Below are 20,768 nucleotides of genomic sequence, written 5' to 3'. Positions count from 1 at the left end.
GATGTCACGGTTGAGCTCTTCCCTCTTATAAAGTGGGTTGTAGTAAACCTTGATGATTTCCTAGAAAGGATTGGTGAAAAATTTTGCCATGGAGAGTGAATAACATGGGATATAGATTTGAGGTTTAGGAAGAAGTATTCTACTTGTTTTTATATTTGATCTTTGGTCTGAAAAGAATAGATGTCAACATTTTATGTGCTATTAATTAATGTATTTTGTATTTATATTGATGAAAAACTTCTTTCCCAAACAAAGGCAAATTTTCCATCTTATGTTGGATTTTTCTTGCTTTTCATGAATTGGGTTGCTGTGAACCAGCTTCTCTGCTCAAGCAGGATTGTTGCCTTGGCACCAGGAGCAATGTAATTAGTAAGAAAGAGCCTCCCCTCAGAGCTACAGAAGCCTGCAGACTCAGCCTCCTCCCTTTTCTGGTTGGAGCCATCAGAAACACTTCTCTCACTTACCAAGACATTAATTTCAGAATAAACATGCCCTAAAACATAGAATATTTATATTACATTTATAAGCATGTATGTGCAGTCAGATCAAAACAGAAAACAATTCAAGGGCGATTATGCATCAACGATTACATGAACATATAATACATTTAAGTTTATCTAGAGAAGAAACACAATAAATTATGTAACCAAAATTAATCTACTGTCCTTTTTCAGACTGGCCCTGAAGCGCAATCTTTTTAAATCCATCAAGTCATCGTCCACTAATGTATAAATGAAAAAGCCCAATAATTTTCATTTGAGAATCAAAATCATTCTGCAAATCTAATTGACTAAAATACAGGGACATAAGCAAAAATTACCATCATCATTTTTGCATCTGGAAGGGTTGGCTTAAGGATTTACTCTAAGACCAAGAAATGGATCAGTAATGAAAGGGATTTTAATCATTTTATTTTAAGCCCAGTTATAGAGTTAGCAGCCAAGTGCCAGCAAGACAGCAAATAGAAATGCTGGTGGTGAAACAACGAAAACAGAAAGGAATCTGAAAAACATGTAGTTACTGGGAGGATAAAGTGAGATGTGAAAGCACAGAAGGATGTCTTTTGCCATTGACAATGTTGACAAACACTGTGTACTCTAGATGAAAGGCATTTCTACAGAAAAAAATATTTATATTTCATGTTTCCCAAGCTATGTGTGGGAAACTTCACATTGCCCTTTCAGGGTTGCAGAAGATATATTGTTGCAGATGACTGAACTATGCAATTGGCCCTAGGTTACCTGTAAGCTAAACCAAGAAGTGCAGCCCTGCTACTCTTTTTCTGTTTGAAGCATCACTTTTGCACTGCAAAGTCGCCATGTGGTCTATTCTAAAACTCAACAGCTCCTCCTTTTTTTACTTTAGGCAGACTGTAAATGTCTAACTTTATGCATTATTTACTCCAGTGGCTTCTGAGACATTTTCTTCTAGTGTCATCCCTTTATGGCGAGGGCTCAGTTTTTCTGATCACCTCCCTTTTTCCTGCTTGGCCTGAAATACAGGAATTACACTGTCTCATTTGGGACTTTGAAACTTTTCTCTTTTGTGAGTATAGCGAAGATGGGCTGAAAGACCCTATCCATTCCTGAGGGCCAATGGTCATTGTCTAGGTTATGAATTATTTGAAATTCTATTTGAGATTATAAATCTTGCTAAATAAGGAAGTAACAAATTTTATGTATCATGATACTACAAGAAAATTAAAAAACTTTGAAGGGAGGGAAGGGGTAAGGGGAAAAAATGAGAATCAAGACTTGTCATGTAGAGGTACAAGATGCCAACAATGAATGTAACTGTACTGTATCCCTAAAATGTACCAATAAACTCAATTAAAGCTGAAAAAAAATTAAAAACTTTGTTCTGGCCATTTCTGTTTAAGATTATTATTCCTAATTAACCAGATAATTCATTCCTAAAATAATAAACCAAGATACCTTGTGTCTAATGAGTAAAAATAAGAAAAAATAGGATAATTAGGAAAAGAAACCCACTCCCAACTTCAGATATAACAACCTTGAGACAATGGACCAATTAAGAGCCAGCACAGATGATGACAGAGGAGAAGTCAAGATAAAATAAGACCAATCTGTGTGAGGGAGGACTGCTGTAGCATTCAATATACTGACTTAATGTTTTAAAATTTAGTTCCCTCAACTTTCTTTAAAACAAGCAACAGCTGTAGGAACCTAGACATGCAAACCATAGACTTCAACTGGTCACTCACATTATAGTCATTGTCAGCCAGATCCATCCTGAAGGATAAAGCCCAAATTTTGCAATGGATTTTGAGACATATCGTGGTAGCTGTTGTTTCCTACTTCATGCATTTCATCTATTTTTAAAGCCTAGTTTTAGCAATGGTCATTATTAATTAATGTAGTTGAGTTAGAGATTATTGAGACTACCCACTACTCATACTTACTTTACCTGGCTTAGGACCATCCAGAATCTGGGCTGATAATATCCAGATGGGTATTAGCAATTTTCTGAACTTTCCCTAAGGACATTCTATTAATATCTTATCTTCTCCACTCGAATGTTTTGTCTTAGCTAATAGTATCATCATACACTTAGTTACCCAAGTCAGAAGCCTCTGGCTTACTTTTCTTTCTGTTAACCATCTCATGTCTCATAGTCTCTAAATTAGGTCAATTTTATTTCCAAAGTGTTTTAAGCTTGATCTTTTCTCCAGATAGTCACTGCCCTCCTCCTTTTAAAACGTGGCTTCATTTCCTTTGACCCACTTATGATTTTATGTCTAGAATAGATCCTTCATTAAAGACTATGCTTTTGCTTTAGAAATCCCCTATTATGCCCTTCTATCCATGGACATTTTTTCCCTGGGTCTTTGGGTAAATTTGAACTTCACCACTTATCTCTACTGTTCACTTGGGCCCTGGTGGGTTGGGGAAAATCTGGTTCCTTCATTGTGAATTTCTCCAGGACAACAGCAACGTTAAGCTCAAGGCCTCTAGGGAACTGGAGAAGATGAGGATGATGTAGCACTCAATAAGTGTTTGTGTCATTCACTCATTTTTTGTTAAAAGAGTATAGGCATTATCAAAAAGTATAGAAAGAAAAAATGATCACAGCAAGATGTTAAAATGGTATTCTGTGAGTTGCTGGGGCTAATCACATCCTTGGATACCTGTGGGCAGGGATTGACAAGAAATAAAGACAGAGACAAATTTCAAAGTATGAGGGGGGGCTGGGAGGAAATTACCTCTAGTGGACACACTCAACAATCTTTCCAGTGGACCCACTTTTATTAGCCAGCAAGCAGTATAGGGAGGAGGGAGTCATGCATCATTTGTGGAACAATAATGATAGAAAAGTTATTTTGAAAAATACAGAACAGTTTAAACTTTAATAAGAGGAGCATATGAGAAGGGAACAGGTTCTTCCTCATATTTGCATGTCTGCATAAGTTAGTAAGGAACTAGCTTTCTTACATTGTCCTCAAAAGATATCATCTTACTATAGGAGTGCCAGGCTTATGAGTTTCCCACATACAACTAGAAAGTCATAGTTTTTTTTAAATTGACTTTTCTGTCACTGAGGCAAGATATATAGGCATTGAACTCTATGGGACCCTAGTCACATAGTCTGGTTCCCAATAGTAGGCCTGAGAATTTACTAAGGGGCTAGCTTGATTGGCAGCAGGTTATAAAAGTGGAAGTAAAAAAATTGCTCCCTCCCAGGTGCAGATTTACAATGAAAATTATATCAAAAACTTGTTCCTGACATGTAGTAAAGGACACAAAAATGGGAAACAGAAAAGAAATTGGTAAAAGGAGATTGAAAAGGGGTTTCTTCTTTGGATAGAAAACCCATGCTGTCTGTGGATCACACTTTAAGGGAGATGTGGAAATGTGCTAACTTTTTACCCTTAGCTTAATAAAATGAAGATTCAAAGAGGCTACCTGGAGGAGAGCCCTGAAATGTGTTTAAGATGTTGGGAGACCTGACAAACTGGGGAAATCTAGTAGCCAGGGAGGCTGACAGCTCTGGCTTGGGGTCTGAGGTGCCCTGCTGGGTTAGGCTCTGTCTCCACCTCTGGATCAATGGAAAGTTAATACCTGTGCTCTGGGTGAAGGGGAGGAAGCTGGAGAGAGATTTCATGGGTCCTGACCAACAGGCCTGCCTAGATGAGACAGAAGTCTCAGCAGAAAGAGGCTGTGAAAGAGAAAAGAATGGCTGCAGCCATCATGGTCACAGCATACGGTCTCCAATCAAGTAATGACTCCTTACTTGCCAAGTTTGATGCCTAGAAGGTGCACAACCAGCATCCTCAGAAAAAAGAAAGTGTGTGTCCATAGAGAAGAAAAGAGAAGTGCAATACCCCAGTCCTATGGACTTGCAGGCTCAGGCAAATCCATGATGCAGGCATTACACCATCAGGATCAGTACACTGACTATTCCATGGGCTGCCATTTTTAATTACTAAATTGAAACTCTTTACAGATTCTTCATACTGCCAACAGAATTTTATTATCCAAAAGCGATTTGAAAGTCGTGGGTTTGCCCAGGTCTTTAGCTTGAGGCAGGGGAAGATTTTTCTCCCACTGAATAATATGTAAAGGTCTGTGACAGACAAAAATAAATTTGTGTTTTGATAACGATTGAGTCATGTTTGATCACCACACTGGTAACACGAGGTAAGACAAATACTGTATTTGTGCCTTGCTGTCCATATAAAGAATGCTTTCTTTTTTTTTTTTTCTACATTTAACCCAGAAAAATGCCTGAGAAGTTTTTGTGGTGTTTATTTGTGTCTTACTTTTCTAATTCTAGTGAAAATTAGCATTTTTCTGCTAATATTAGAAATCATATAAGACTATTTAAATGTATATTCAGACATTTTCATATTTGATGCAGTGAATTGTAGATCTGTTTTGACAATGAAAATCTAAATACTTGTAATGAAAGCAATACATTTGTTATTTTTGTCATAATGTAGAAAGGAAAAATTGCCTTTGAGAAAGCTACATAGTGTTGGAAGCAAGGATGATTTTAATACTTTAAATGATAAGTAAATGACAAATTATCACATACATTAGAAACTCTTGTTCTCCGTGTGAATTATGAAACTGCTTGTTGAGTAGTTGCAGTACAAATACTTTATCCAATTTTCCTAATAATTTCCAAATAAATTGTCAAATTTTAGAAATTGTTGGTTGCTTTTTACTTGAGACAGATGTCACTTATTAAATGATGCTTTGTACGAGCCAATTTGATACAAAGAACCACATGAAATTTTTCTCATGTCTTCTCATTTAATTAGTTGTCATTAGATATCTTTTAAAACTATAATTTCCTATACATAGATATTTTTATTATTCATAATTTTGTTTCATCATTCTCTGAATTAACAGTAAGCACATGATAATTTTTCTATACTTTGTAATAGAGATTTTATATATGCATCTGATATCTTTATTATTGACTAATATACAAATTGTTTATTAAGGGTATTTAATTAGGTGAGCTCTAATACATTAAATGAAACATCTCTTTAGCCACCTGAGTTTGAATTCTGTCTATGCTATTAAAATTTAAAGAAACTGTTTATTACTCTCTATAAAATGGAAATACTGATAAATGCAGAACTCCCAAGAGTCAACATATATTAAAAGGATGCCTGAGTATATTAATCAAATAAACATACATTATTAATGTCTATATCATTTGGGGTTTGGGTGGTGTTTAAAATGGGGATGAATTTTCAGAATATAGAAAGTCCTTACCTCAGGCACATGTTAGCCCCAAGACACCCGATGGGGCTCATCAGCTGCTCATACCTCCTGTTGCTGTTGGACTCAGGAGCCTGTGGCACCTTTGTGGCACCTACTGTACATCTCATACTGAGTTTGAGTCCTGTGGTCTTGGCAGTTTCCATCAGCAACAACATGAGGGGGTCTGGGACAGATGGAGACTGGTAACTGGTGATCTTAGTCAAGGTACGATTATATGAGCCCCAGGTATTTGCCCATCTGGATGTCACCAAAGCACTATTGCTTCCTGAGGTTCCAGTCTTATAACTTGGCAGGAGTCTAGGGACAGAAATAGGCAAGTAGGATCAATGGATGGCAGGTCAGCAGGCTGCTAGGTGCCAACACAGACCTTCTGAAGTGCCCATTTGAGCTTCCTGAAACAGTTGGTCAAATACAGACCCAGCCCTCCAGAGCCTGTTAGTGGTGGCGGTGGTGGGGAAATAGGTCCTGCTGAGGCCTGTAAGACAGAACTTTGTAGGGATTGGAGCAGGATCTTGAAGGCTCTACACTGTGACAGACTAGAGAATGACTGTGGAGCTCAGCGTAATAGTGCTGAGAGGTCAAAGCCAGGCAATGGTAAGGAGAAAGAGGTTGGAGAGCAAATGCCTAAGTAAATAGTCTTTGATACTTCTTTAACATGTCCAAGAAAAACTGGTAAATGAGTGTTGTTTTAAACAAGCATAAGTTGCTAGATGTTGTACTTTTGATAGCATTCTATCCCTGAATTAATATTGTTCAGAATGTAAGTGCCACTTCATAAATGAAAAGAGAAAAATATAAGCTACAGCATGTTATCCTGTCATCCTACAGTGTACCTGAGTCACTTGTTTCTTTCCAAGTTTAGTATAAGTGTCTTTGCTTTGTTAATAAAAATGGGAATTAAGAATTTTACTGGGGTTTATTCTACTGGACAAATGTCCTAATTCTTTGAGTTTTTAGAGACTCACTCTTTGGAGAACAGCAGAGTTGCTAATTTTTAAAAATTGTTAAAAAGAAATCCTAGTGATTTGGGCTAGATTATACCAAGTCTGTATTACGAATTGGAAGTGAAGAGGTCATTGGTAGAGAAGAGGTCATTGGTGTTAGTCAAGTTAGGATATTTGAGGATGGAAAGCATCTAAAATGTAAGTATTCCTTTTGCCAGTGGCAATTTCCTACCCCTCAGTATCTCAACTACTTGACCTCAGAGGTACTAATATTGCCTCAAATAATCTTAGGAACACTTTTTATCTGTAAGAGTGTCAAATGGATCTCTTTTTTAAAAGAATTTTTGCCAGAAATTGGATGAGCTGAATGTTTCTCAAATTTTACAATGCACATGTATTATCTAGGGGGATTATAACTTGTATTAGCTGGTCAGGTTTGGGCCTGAGAATTTGCATTACTAATATGCTCTCAAGGGAGGCATGTGCTCAATTTGAGCAGCAAGGAAGTAGAACATGAATAAAGATAGAAAATGGGTTGTATGGATGAGGAGGTATTGGTTTTTATGACCTACACAAATCACTTCGTCACTATTCCAGCAGGAGCATCTTGACTTCACTTGGAAAAATCATTTCCCCTCCATGGTTGGTTCATGAAGTTCACATTAGGCTGTTTTTCCCCTTAGTTTCTCCTATCCCACCCACCTGTAATAGAGTTGGTCCTATACCCAAGCCTGGTCCATCCAGTTAGCATAACTGGATGAACCTCATCGTTCACTGATTTTTAGATCCTGCATTTTGGCTGGAAAGAGGCTGTCTTTGGCAGGATGGGAAACTGGGCATTTCTGGTACTACCATGGCAGTAGAGCCTGTTTGAGACTGAAGAACAGAGGAAGCAGAACCAACAGTTGGAAAAAGAAAGTTTTTTTTTTTTTAAATCACGTCTCTTGAGTGCTTAGATCCAACCATGCCTGAGGCAGACATACCCAGCTAACTGGCTACTTGATCTAATCAATTCAACTTTATGTGCAAGCCAGTTTTATTTGAGTTTTTGTTACTCCTGTGAATCCAGCTGTGGTAAAAAACAAATACCCTCATCAATCAGATGAGTTAATATAACATTAGCTAGTATTGAGGCTGACACATAGTAAGAATTTAGCAGATGGCAACCTTTTCACAATTCTTTAGTTGAGTTGAACGCCACCTACACATACACACACACTCCTCCAAAATGAAGAGGAAAACAAGAAAAAAAACAAGCTAGCTGTGAGGTGACAAGCAATTTTATTTTGCAAAACAATCACTATACAGAAACAAATACATTTGCAAATGTGATTGAAAAACATGAACTAACTACAACCAGCCATTGAAGAAATGCCTTTCTATGGTAACAGGCTCTAGAATTATCAGAAGAAAGACCCCCCCCACAGATTTGTAGTGGCTTCTTGGAACCCTGGAATCCCAGCATACAGAGTAAACTTTCTGTTGATTTTTTTTTCTTTTTGCTAAAGTTGAAGTGGACTTTTATGATTGACATTTTTTTAGTTTGAACGTACTATTTTTCCTGCAGCGGGACTCGGCCTCCACCTACACACCTAAGGCTAAAAATTCTAAATGTAAAAAATAAAATAAAATAAATCCTTGCTGATTTTGAAAGCCCATCAATCTTAAAAAGAATGCCTGGAATTTGCCTTCCCAAACCATGAGTCTACTTTATCTTTGCTACTTGGGCCATGAATCATTTATTTCCCTTTTTGTGGCGTGAAAAATGGGAGAGAAACAATAACTGTAGCTGTGTCAGAATCAACCACATTCAAGCTATTTCTTTAATAATACTGACATGCTGCTATTTTGGCTGATGACTTCACTTCTGCAGTCGTACTGTGAGTGTTTTGGAGGGCAGCTGCCTTCAATACATTCTCCTGTTTAATGGCCCTGTAGTGTCAGCCTTCTTCAGCCGTACCTACCTGGTTCTACACAGGTGTCTTGCTTATGGATGGGGCTTCAGCCCATCACCCTGCTGGACCTCAGCAGGTGAATCCAGAGAGAGCTGGTTCCTCCATGAACCTGGCCTTTGAAACTCATCATGATCTCGGATCTTCCATGCATTGTTGCACAGCATCCAATTTTTAGTTGCAGGTGACCCGGAGAGCGTGAGTTCATTGGAGAAGTTGGCCTTTTGATTCTCCACAGCTCTGGATTACTTATGTATTTTTAAACAGGTTCTCAAAGGCAAAAGCCAGAGAGAAACTGGCATCAGTGGATCCAGAAATGGAACTAGGAAGTTTTCATTTCTAGATCAGCGTATGGGTGTCCCCACAAAAGTGGTGCTCAAAAAGCTTAATTTGAGTCGTTAGCTTGCGAGTGAAGGCAAGATGGGATCCGCCTCATATCCCCACAAGAAGACATTTTATCCTGTGTTTCTCTTGCTTACTGGTGCAAATTTTCAGTTCCTTACTAATTTTATAAACAATCACATTTTCATACAAAACAAGGGCACTTATTCATTCATTATAATTTTGTTAAGATTTGGAATAAACACTTGTTTTAATGCCACATCTATTAATTTAGTGCCTTATGTAACTTTCATTTTGGACAAGTATTTGGAAAAATTTGAATTTCGATAGAACAAGTTTACTTAATCTTCACTGTAAAAAAAATTAAATCAGGTTGAAAATTTTTTTCTATAGATTAAAGCTGTTCTAACCAGCTATTAACTTTTTTCTAGAGAACTTTAATCACTATCTAACACTATCAAAACATGTAAGAAAATACCTAAGACTCCACACAACTATTCTTTCTCCTATTTCCTGGTATATTTCAAGGGAAGTGGTTAAATTGCCAAGATTGATCAAATCAAGTCTTACAGCATTTACTAGGCTGAAAACAGTCACATCCCTATTCCTCAGTTGCTAAGTTTTTTTCAAAAATAACCTATTTATAAGTGGCCAAAGGCATATTTGCCTGTCTAAATCTAGCTGAGAAAGAATGGAGACCTTTGTTCCTAGGGCTTTCTTGCGGCAGTCACATTGCTTGCTATATCCAATGACTCATCAAAATGGCATCTATGTCTTCTATCTTCCCATTACTTGGCTTTCTGTTCTAGATGTTTCTCTACTTCCTTACTGACCATTCTATGCTTACATCTCATCCTTTATATTCAGGAACTAATTTTTCTCACAAGGATCAAAGACCCAGCAGACCTTGTCTTTAATTTTTTAGATCCAACCTACCAGCCCTGAGCAAGAGAAAGAACAGATAAAATACTAAAAAAATGTCTGTCCAGTTTGGTAAGTCTGCCCTATTTTTAGGCAACTGATTATTTCATTACTAAAATGAATGATTTGCAAGTGGAATTAATTGGCTTATAATTTTTAGACTTTATATTAAGCCAGAACAATATTATGCACTGATAAATAAATCACACTGAGTTCCTTTACAGAGTGCAACGTAAAGTCCTATAGAAAAAACTGATTTAGATATCTGTGTCTCAAATATTTTATAGTGATAGCTTCTCAAAATGCTGTATTTTTTCCTTTGGTCAAATGATCTTTACTTTGGGTTAGGAGGCCAAACATCTTCTATTAGAGAATTTAATAAACAGGTTCTTCTTGGAATAATCGGAAAAACGTGTTCCAAATTACCACTCTTCTTTTCAACTTTAGCAAATGAAAAAAAGAAAAAGAATCTAAGAGGTTGGTCTCATGAATGATTGTAGGAATAAAACCAAAACTATTCTGTGATTAAAAAATGAGATAAATCCATAATCTTAAACCAACAGTCTATCAAGTTTTTTAGGTATAAGTGGATCCATCCCTACACACTCCATATTGGTGAAAGCAAAGAAAAATATTTTTTCTAGCATCACAGGAGAGACTGGTATCTGGCACTAAAAACAAGGTTACAGCTTTGAGTCTTTACAGAAAGCAACTTCATGCTTAAACTTTTTGTCTTTTTAAATGTATTTTTTAAATAGGGAGAGAACCCTGCTAACATCTACTTTCACATACCTAAAATTGCAACACCAAAGGGTGCAGGAGACACAGATACTGTGAATAAAGAAGTATAATATTCAAGTATATGAGGAAGTATCACAAATGGCCACAGAGAAATATATATATATATTTATATCTATAATACTGTATCAAACAGATGGAAAGGGGATGTGGAACTGGTAGTGTGGACATAAATCTAGCTGATCAACTGACATAATCTAATCAGATGCGAATCCATCCTAATGAAAGTGCATTATTCCTAAGAGATGCACTCTTATACCACTTCCTCAACCACAGCTCAAATGCTCTGCAACATTTTTAGTCAGTTAAATAATTTATTGGATTGATACTCTGCTATAATTATCCAGGTCCCAAATGTTAATAACTTAACTGCATCTTTCTTCCCATTTATACAAAATAACACTTTAGAAAAACTTCTTTCTTACATGCTTTTCCCTTCCTGCAATCAGACTCCTTGATTTCATTTAACCTGTAATAAGTTACGATGGGCAGTTTTTACCTTTTCACCCAGAAACAGAATAGTGAAATGAGCAGCTTGGATTTTAACAAGGCCTTTCAGAATGTAATGGGTAGCCTTCAGGCACATGAAAGGTAAAAATGCATTTTTAAAAATAATAATAATACTCCATGCAAAACAGAGCAGAGCGAAAATAATTGTCCAATTGTACCCATGTAAAGCCAGTGTGTTCCTGTTGCAAATGGAAGTTGGTTTCTGCATATACTATTCATTTTTATATAAAATTGTAACAATTACTACAGTTTGGGGATGAGATTATTTATCTTATGGTTTGTGAAGAATGAATGTAACACCTGCTCAGAGCCCATTCCTGCCAAGGGCTCATGTCTACTATTACTCTGGTGCTGCATGGTATTCATAAGCCTTGTTTGGCCAGGGCAGCAGTGACGTCCTCAGCCAAAGTGGCAAGCTGAGGAGATTCGAGCAGGTTGATGCTTCCAGAAGAGGAGACGTTGCTGAGTCGTCGGGGTGACGCCACACTGGATCTGCCTGGAGACTGTGTGATGATCTCAGCCCCGTGGTCCACACGGGCCTTCGCATGCTCTCTGAAGTTCAACTTTTGGCTGTCAATCTGTTCAAGACAAGCACCCGTCCTCATTAACGCAAGCACCTTGACTGGTCCCTAGCTCTCTCCCTGTATCTCCGAGCTGGTGTGGATGTGACTCCTACTCAGCTCTGCCATCCCTCCTTTCTGTCTGTCTAGATCTTCAAACAGGGATCCATTTTGCTGAAGAGTATTTCACGATTTTTTTCTCCCAAAAAACACATGTGTGGCTTACCTTGACATTACCACCTCCAGGTACATGGTGAGCATTGTCAAGTGAACCGACTTTAGCTTGGGCTTTTTCTTTGAAATCCAGTTTTACACTCTCAATTTTCACTCGTCCACCACCTTTGAGAGGAGAAAGGCTTTTAAATACCTTGCTAAAATAAACTCTAATATTTGTGATGACTATTTCCGCCAAATGAGTACAGTAAATAGATTAGTGGGGACTACAGGCATTAACCCTACTATCTTTCTCAGCACAGATGTGAAAAAGAATCTTTTAGGCTTTGTAGTCTGTGTGATATTTTTCCCCAATGATTCAAAATAATAGCATCATTCTTATACCATTATATAGATTGTTCTGTATGCTAACACCTTTCTTCTTGACCTATGCATATGTCAGAGATCAGAGGATCTTTTCTTATTGGTATAACAAAAGCTCTGAGAGGAACACAATACAAATATTCAATTGTATCCTCTGAATATTTTAGTCTTTTGGAGTAAATTTTTTAAAAATTAATTTTATTGGTACATTCAAGGTATATAATACAATGACATTCATTGTTGGAAATTAGTACCTTTACATAATTGATCTTGGTTCTCATTTTTTCTCCATCTCCTTGCCCTCCCTCCCTATCTACAAAGACTTTGTTTCTATTGAAATAAAAACACTTGTTTCTCCAAAGAAGTTTGTGACTGGAATGGTACATGTATAGACAGTATGCAGCTGGCTCTTTGTAACCACAGGTTCTGCATCCCTGGATTGCTAATATTTAGAAAAGCAGTTGCATCCTCATTGAACATGGATAGACTTTTTTCTTTGTCATCAGTCCTTAAACAACATAAGAAATATTTATATAGCACTTGTATTAGATACTGTAAGTATTCTTTAGATTATTTAAAATTTAGAGGTGGATGTATATAATTTCTATGTGAGTAGGATGTAATTCTGTATGACAGACTTGAGCATCCATGGTTCTGGGTATCTGCGGGAGGTTCCTGGAGCCAATTCTCCATGAATCCCAAGAGATGACCCTTGTCATTTGTCAATTTTCAACATTGGTAATTGCAGTGAGGAAATGGGAGCCCAGTTATTTATAACTAGTAAGTTTTAAGATCTTCCCATTATACCTAGCACACAATAGGAAAAGAATCTTAGAAGATTCTTGTACAGAAGGTACAGCACCAATCTGAAACTGAACCGATCCACCAACATTAAGACAATTTTAACCTAAAGCTGACCAGTCTCAAACTTGAGGTTCTGCTGACTGTTAGGGTGACACACTCCACCTTTCAGTGTGGTCTTCCCCATTTCTGCATGTCTCACTCAGGTTTCCAAATATAGGGGCTCTACTACATTGGATAGGTTTCTGTTGTCCTTTAGCCCTTCCTTTGACTACTGTTGAGTGTTTGTGATGCCTTTGACCTGAAAAGAAGCTGGATTAGACTCCTTTTTACTACATGCACCTGAAAGATTTGGGTCATTTTCATTAGCACCTTGGTTTTAACCACATGTATTCCTCTGGAAGGCTAGTAATGGATGATGAACTTCTATTATCTGCATTTCCCTGGGATTTTGATTTAGGAAAAATGTCTGAGGGGATCTATGGAAACATAGATAAGATTGCTTAATTTTGGATTCTTGATGCTTGCATATCTCTGTAGGCCAAAGAGAGAAATCTGTTAAGGCATCACAGGTCTCTTAAACCTTGCTGCGGTTTTATGCAACACAAATGACACTGATGTTAACACCCAACTGTCTGGGAGGGGCCTCTTGCAATTATAAAGTATTATTGACTTATTATTTTGGAGAAACATATACTCATTCTCCTGAAGACTTAGGATGTGCACACTGTTAGGTAACTCATGCTTCTAGGAGACATGTAGTTATTCTTCCGGTATGGATCCTTTCAAGGAATGTTATTTTGCCCACATTTTTTACCTGCCTTGTGGGTCTCACTTGTCAGCTGCAACAGCATTATCATGGCTCATAATGATTCATAAAAACAATTATCTTCAATAGAGGTTAGAGGATATTGGGCTTTCAACTAGATGGGATGCATTTTTTTGTGACAGCTTCTAGTAGAATTTGCTCTCTTAAGCATTTTGTGTTATATCCATATAATTTTGTTAAATTTTCTTTGAACAGTTTTTAGAGAGGAAAAATAACAATGTAATATCAACCAAAATATATTCAGGAAATGAAGCTTCTCTTGTCTATTTCTGTCAAAAGAGAATTTCTGATGATTTCTACACAGCTCTTAGAGAAACCCATTTGAATTCAGAGGTCTATACTTTTGGTTTTGAAGAACTCTGACAAAAGAAACAGTAATTTTGAAAGTGTAATTTTATGAAACTTCAGAAGTGAAGTTCAGATATTTCAATTTGTACCTCCAGGTGTCGGACTATTTTCTTTATTTTCTCCCTAGATTGTCTATGTTTCAAAGTAACTTTGTGAAAAGCTTGCGGTTGTCAATGATCATCACGCTACACTTCTTTATGAATTGAGTCCTCTGACTCAGTCATAACAGAAGCAAGAGATAGATTTAGAAATGGCTGGGAGTCTATGACAATAGTCTTTAGGACTGGAAAATCATACACAGAGCATTTCCTTATTTTTTTGTGCATCTTAATTCCTAGGTAAATTTGACTGATGCTATCCTTAATTGTCCAGACTGAGAGAATCTGGCATTTTCTTTTGTGTTCTGCAAGAAAACAGGCACTGCGGCCAGATATCTCAGACAGTCTGTGGACAGAGCAGTACAGAGTCAGTAAGTATAAACTTTAGCTGCAGATGGGGACTTTATGAAGACATGCAATACGGGACATGTTGCTGCTGCTTCAGGAATAGCACAGAAGCTGCTTCTACAGTAGCATTTCCAGAACTGTAATGGAAGCTGGTGTGTATTCCCTGACTTCCTCCTGAGCATCTTCAACACAATGAACCCTGATTTCTAGATATTTCTGATTTGATTTTTAATTGTGAACTTATCTTGCCTATCTCAACCAATAAATTTAATCACCTGCTGGCCAGAAATCTTAATTCGGCTCAATTATTTTTATACTTTGTTTTTGATAAATTTTGAGAAAATGATTAATGGGAGTTAAGGCTTTATCTGGTTTATACGTTGAGATTCCAAGTGTAGATGATTAAAGTCATGTTTTTTTCCTTTTGTTCTTGCATCATATAATTGGACATATAAATATGTCAAAAGACTGTCAATAAAATTGCAAATTGCACATTTATCCACTATTTCATATAAGTGTGGGTAGCATTCAACAAAAGTATTACATGATGCTCAGAAAAAAACGTTAGATATGTTTTTTAAAGGGGGAAAGCCCCAGTAAATATGACTGTAAATTCTACTTTGGAGCACACATCCTAAAAGATATTTTTTAAAAAGAGGGGGCCTGTGGTTATATACATTGGGAAGCACTGTATTCTTCTAAGGATTGTAGCACTTATTGACCTAATTAAGGATCTGAGATATTCATCAGGTAAGTAGTTTGTTCAGTTGTGCTAAACACAATCCTTATTTTACATAATGTAGAAAAAATAATTTCATGGCAAGTGTTGGGAAATAATTCTTTCAGTCCAAGTTATTACACATGAATACATGACCCAATATATTTTAAAGCAATGTATTTTGAAAGTACTCTGGTAAGCATGTTGTGTACATAGAAACACATGCATCTTATATTCTATTAAGTTTTAGTCTGTTTCCTGATATGCAGTCTATTCATGGTAATTGAGGGAATTTGTCTCAAACAAAAATGTTTTGAAAATTTTAGTTAGGTTTCAGTTAACAAATACAGAAAGTATCAGGATTTGGAAATGCCCTTCCAGTTAGGTATTTCACAACTGCAACAAACAGTTTGCTTGTCACTTTCCTGAATACAACTAAATAATTGTCAAATTACTAAAAATCATTTATTTACCTGGCCTGTGGCGAATGTTCTTCAGAGAGCCACATTTGGATGTCACATGGCTTAAGTCTATCTTCTTGGTAACAATCTGTACCTGAGTGAACCACATAAAGCATACAAAATAGTTTAGACACGGAAAAGTTATTAAAGTTAATACATGAAATCTAGAAACACACAATCACAAGAAAACACATGCCCAGAAAGCAGCCTTTCTCTCAACCTCTCTTCCGCTCTCACCCTCTCCCTCACTCTCCCTCTACTCCTTCTTTCTCCCTCTCTCTCTCCTCCCCCCTCTCCCCACATGCACTCTCACACACATACACACATATGCACACACACACACACACAGAGGAAAACATAATTTCCTATATGCACCTCCCCCCTTTCCATTTGGTCTGGAAGGAAGAACCCGTGTGAGTGAAAATCCTGGAACAGAAGATTTTATTAGTAGAAATCAGATCAAAGAAGTAAAGAAACATTTTTATTAATGAGGAAAGCTTCCACTCCGAGAACTAAGCCACACCGTGTTAAATCTTTTCATAAGCAAAAAGCCAATAGTAGTGATGGATTACTTTGTATAAAGGGATTTTTACATAGCAGTGACCAATGTTGCTGATAGTTACAAGATGACCAACATTGCTTTAAAACACAAAAAGAAAAAAGTTCTAAAATGTGCTTTCCTAAACTGTTATTAAATTGTAGTATGTTGGTTAAATGGAATACTTCTTGCATACCAGATTATAAAGTTGTAGCAACATTTTTCTTTTTTATATTTTATTGAACGTGTTTTCTCAATATTTGAAGCAGTGCTTCTGAAAATGTGGTCCCTTATCTTGTACATGTACATTAGACACCAAAGGATGAAGCAAGAATACCCACACATTTAAATAAATGATTCTTCTCTAGAGGAAAGTGTAAAACTACTGTTTTGAAGGTTGGAAGATCTTACTAACTTTATGATCTTTAGTCACCCCAATTTATCCTTTGTCCACTGTGTTCTGACCAGCAGCATCTGCAGTGCAGGACAGCAAGACCAACCTCTGAAACCTTCAGGACAATTACTAGAACTGGGACTGTATATGTAAGAGTAGTGCACGGTGTGCACTTAGGGGAACATGGAGGAGAGCAATCATGTCAGTGTAAATATGAATCCTGAGGCTTAGCCCACCATCCTTGAAGGAGCACAGCAAATACTACTGAGGACTTCCCATGATGATGATATTTTTATTCTCAGTGGAGCTTCTTTGATGATCAGGTAACAGAGGCACTTGCTTATCTTTCTTCTCACTGCTTGACTCCAATTTGCCCAGTTGAGAAGCAAGTAGCCAAGAGCTATACCGTGATTCCTGAGGAATCTGAATTTGATACTATGTAAGTTACTTGAGTCACAGATTATCAGAACCTGGTTTTTCGATGGCAGGATTTGTAGAATAGTCACTAGTCAACCGGATTCACCTTTGAAAGTTATTCTTATTTTATGAAGAACTTTGCTTCTTTCAGCTTGACTTTGCCTGCTTCAACCATGCCTCATCTACACTTACAAAATGTGGATTCCTCTGTCATCTCCTCTCATGGGATATTATTCCCACTAAATGAAAGGGACAGGAAAAATCTCATTAAGACAACATGTACACTAGACGTTGAATCCTCTCACTTTAAATTATAAATAAAGCATGCTTCACGCTTTAGCAGTTCGGTATTTTTCTAAATGATATCCTAACTTTCCGTGAATAATGAACTGCTGAGGACTGACATTAAACGCTTTGAGCATTTCAAGTATAACAGTTTTTGCCCCAAAGATCATTTAAATGGAAATGGAAAATTGTGAGCCCTGCTAACTGTTGCAGGAAGATAGAGTCAGCATGAGGGGATGCCTTGAAGACAAAAGGGCCAGCGGACAAAGCTGGTAGGTGAGCTGGGTTTGCCATCCTCAGGAAAACCGTGGAGCATCCCAACAACAGTTTTCCTTCCCACTGAAAGTGAGAAATTCCCTGGTGATTGTGCAAGAAGGGGGAAACCCATCACCCCAAATGCAGGGCTGAAAAAGTGCCACACCCGGTGATACGAGGAAAGTAGTGAGTAGGGAGTAGTGCACTAGGAAGGAGGCGGGAAAGGAGACACGGTGCTGGTTGTGCACCTGATTCTACACAATCAGATCAGCTTTCTGATAGAAGCTTCTACTTACATTTCCGCCCCCAGCAGAATGTGTGATGTTATCCTTGGAACCACATCTTGACTGAACTTTGCTAAAATCGATCTTCTTGTTTAATATCCTAACCTAAAAGGAATTGGAGGTAACTTCACCATGAATTTTTCTTTCAAGATACTGAGTACAGGGAACCAGAATGGGTAGCATCAACAGACTGCAGACTCCCTTGCACCTTTATACTTAGCAAGGAGAAAAACCTTACACTGGAACTAAAGAGCAGTTATATCACATAAACGTTTACACCCCGTCTCCCAAAGGATAAATGCTTGAGAGCCTTAGGTTTCCTATCTGAACCCAGGTATAATCTAGAAACACCTGGAGGAGTAGAAAAATAAAACTTGGGTCATCTGTGGCAGGGAGGCTAACAAGGAATCAGTAATACAGTTCATTGTGGCTTGGCCTAGGATTCTGGGGCCACATACTAGTTCCCTGTCATCCCCACAGTGTTAGCTACTGCAATTATTAATCACCTCCTACACTTTCCTTGACTGTTTTATTAGTCCACACAAAAGCTCCCAAATAGTCTGGATGAATGCTTCAGGTCAAGATTCCCATTTGTCCAAGGGAAGAACTCCTGGTTTCCTAGGAATGTCAACAGAGACTCAGGACCTGCTTTACTAAAATGAGCTTTACAATTTCCTTGGTTCAGCTCCTTGGCCTGTGGAAGGCCTCTCTTTGGCAGCTGCTCATGAACTGCAACTACCTGTAGATGGTTGTATGGAAGCTTCTTTACATTTTTAGAGGTGAGAAAACTAAATGTCATAGGTAACTTGTACAAGGCCATACAGATATAATCTAGAATGTGGTTGGATGTAGCAGACTTGAAGTTAGGTGTTTTGTTTAGATTTTCAGAAAGTCAAATATTCATCTAAAAACAATAGCAAACCTATATCTGTAAATACATCATTCTGGTGTAATATAATGTACAGTCATAACTATTGGGGCTTCTTGCATGTGCCTTTTGAACTTTGAATGTTTTAGAGGACAGATTAAAAAACAGAAGAACAGAAGAAAAGGTTCATTTCTGTTGTAGTTGTTATTACTTGTTTTCTTTTATTTTGGCTATGATTACTCCCCCATTCCAATCCAAAGCAAAGCAGAAATCACAGTTTCAATGATTTAGGGAGAAGTTTAGCTTCTTATATATTAAAAAAAAACTAAATAAATTTGCCCTAGATGTACAGCCATTACCAAGAATGTTAGCATGTCTTTTAGATTTTCAGAAAAGAATCCAAAATGCAAAAGGACACCGACTCTTGACTATTTTTAACTAGGCAGAGCTTAAATCACAGTGCCTGTCTAATATGGATGAGATAGAGTGCCCCTTCAGAGAAATGTCACTGACAGCTCTCATCAGCAGCCTAAGGAAAGGGCCTCTTGTCAAAATTTGAATTCAGAAGACATGATGACTAGGCTACTCTCTAAGGCATAATAAAAATTCCAACTTAAAAAGGGCGAGGGATACCACAGAGTCTGTATCTAATAATAAGTACAGTAGAACTGCAAGTTTCATATGAACCGCAGATGCAGACAGTTTTAACCCAATAAAGACCATGATTTTCAAAACCTCCTAGATGTTATTTTCATAAAACGAATTATTTTAATTTATTATGTCTAGTAATAATACTTTAAATTATTCTCCATGAATATCTGATTATTTTGGAATTGAAATAAATTTATATGAGCCATTTCACTAAACCTTGGGGACAGAAAATATTTCATTGTTCATTTATTAATTTTTAATTTAGAAATTATTAGATACCAATCAAATGACTCATTACCAAGTGATCAAAGAGCCAAACATGAATCTGATTCACTTACTGCAAAAATGAAAATTCTGATTTCACTTGCATAAATCTGTTTGACTTTAAAATTGAATCAACTGTTTGACAATTTTATGATTTCCAAAACAAATGATTTGAAGGGTCTCATTGCCAGTACTTAGAAATGATTTAAAATCTTAAAACCCTAGAAATTTAAAGCTAACTTTTATTGATTTCCTAGTTGTAGATTTTTCCAGTGAAACAACTAGCTGGCTTTTTCCATGGTGCTTTCTCAACCTATATAAAGCAGACTTTGATAACTTTAGTGGCTCATAGTTCTATATTGCAATGGCTTCATAGTACATTGTTTTTATCTAAAATAATACCAAGTATGACAGCATGAATATAAGAGGCTCTTCCACTTTCATTCTCCATCTTGCCTAATGATTGAGTAGAGAAACACAAAAACTACTTTGGACAGAGGATATTTGATGCATAGTAAGACTTATGCCCTAGTTTTACAGCTTACATCTGCATATCCACTTACTCATAGTGACTCATCTTTCTGTCTTAGCAAATTGCAAATTATATCATGCCAAAGCTCTCTAGGGTCATTTATAAATAATGAACACTTTGGAGTTAATTTCACAAATAACAGCAACCTTCAGAATAGGAAAATATAGATGGGTGCTGTGAGATAGAGTCATAGTCCATAATTATTTTTATTAATAATAAAAAATTATTATTATTTTTAATCAAAGAACTGAGTTTTAAGTATCTAGGTTTTTTGGATAGGAATAAAAATCCCCCCCCCTTTTTTTTTGAAAATGAATGTTCAGTTTCAGGAAAACTTTCGTATTCCAAAAAGGGAAA

At 36.9% G+C, this 20,768-nt stretch overlaps 1 protein-coding gene across 14 annotated transcripts in view; it reads right to left on the bottom strand.

Annotated features, from left to right (window-relative positions):
• Nucleotides 1-8,233: 8,233 nt before the first annotated feature.
• The window catches only part of Map2 (microtubule associated protein 2), a 202,984-nt gene continuing 190,449 nt past the window's right edge, over nt 8,234-20,768 (bottom strand). For all 14 annotated transcript variants that reach the window (XM_033764590.1, XM_033764591.1, XM_033764594.1 and 11 more), the window contains 3 exons: nt 15,936-16,017; nt 12,010-12,122; nt 8,234-11,801 (listed from right to left, as the gene is read on the bottom strand). In XM_033764590.1, the coding sequence (XP_033620481.1) occupies nt 11,586-11,801; nt 12,010-12,122; nt 15,936-16,017 (411 nt within the window). In that variant the 3' untranslated portion in view covers nt 8,234-11,585. The remainder of the gene's footprint in view (nt 11,802-12,009; nt 12,123-15,935; nt 16,018-20,768) is intronic.

Source organism: Fukomys damarensis, unplaced genomic scaffold (genome assembly GCF_012274545.1).
Source record: "Fukomys damarensis isolate Sample0158 unplaced genomic scaffold, DMR_v1.0_HiC HiC_scaffold_16, whole genome shotgun sequence".
NCBI lineage: Eukaryota > Metazoa > Chordata > Mammalia > Rodentia > Bathyergidae > Fukomys > Fukomys damarensis.
This window is presented reverse-complemented; position numbering and strand designations above follow the sequence as displayed.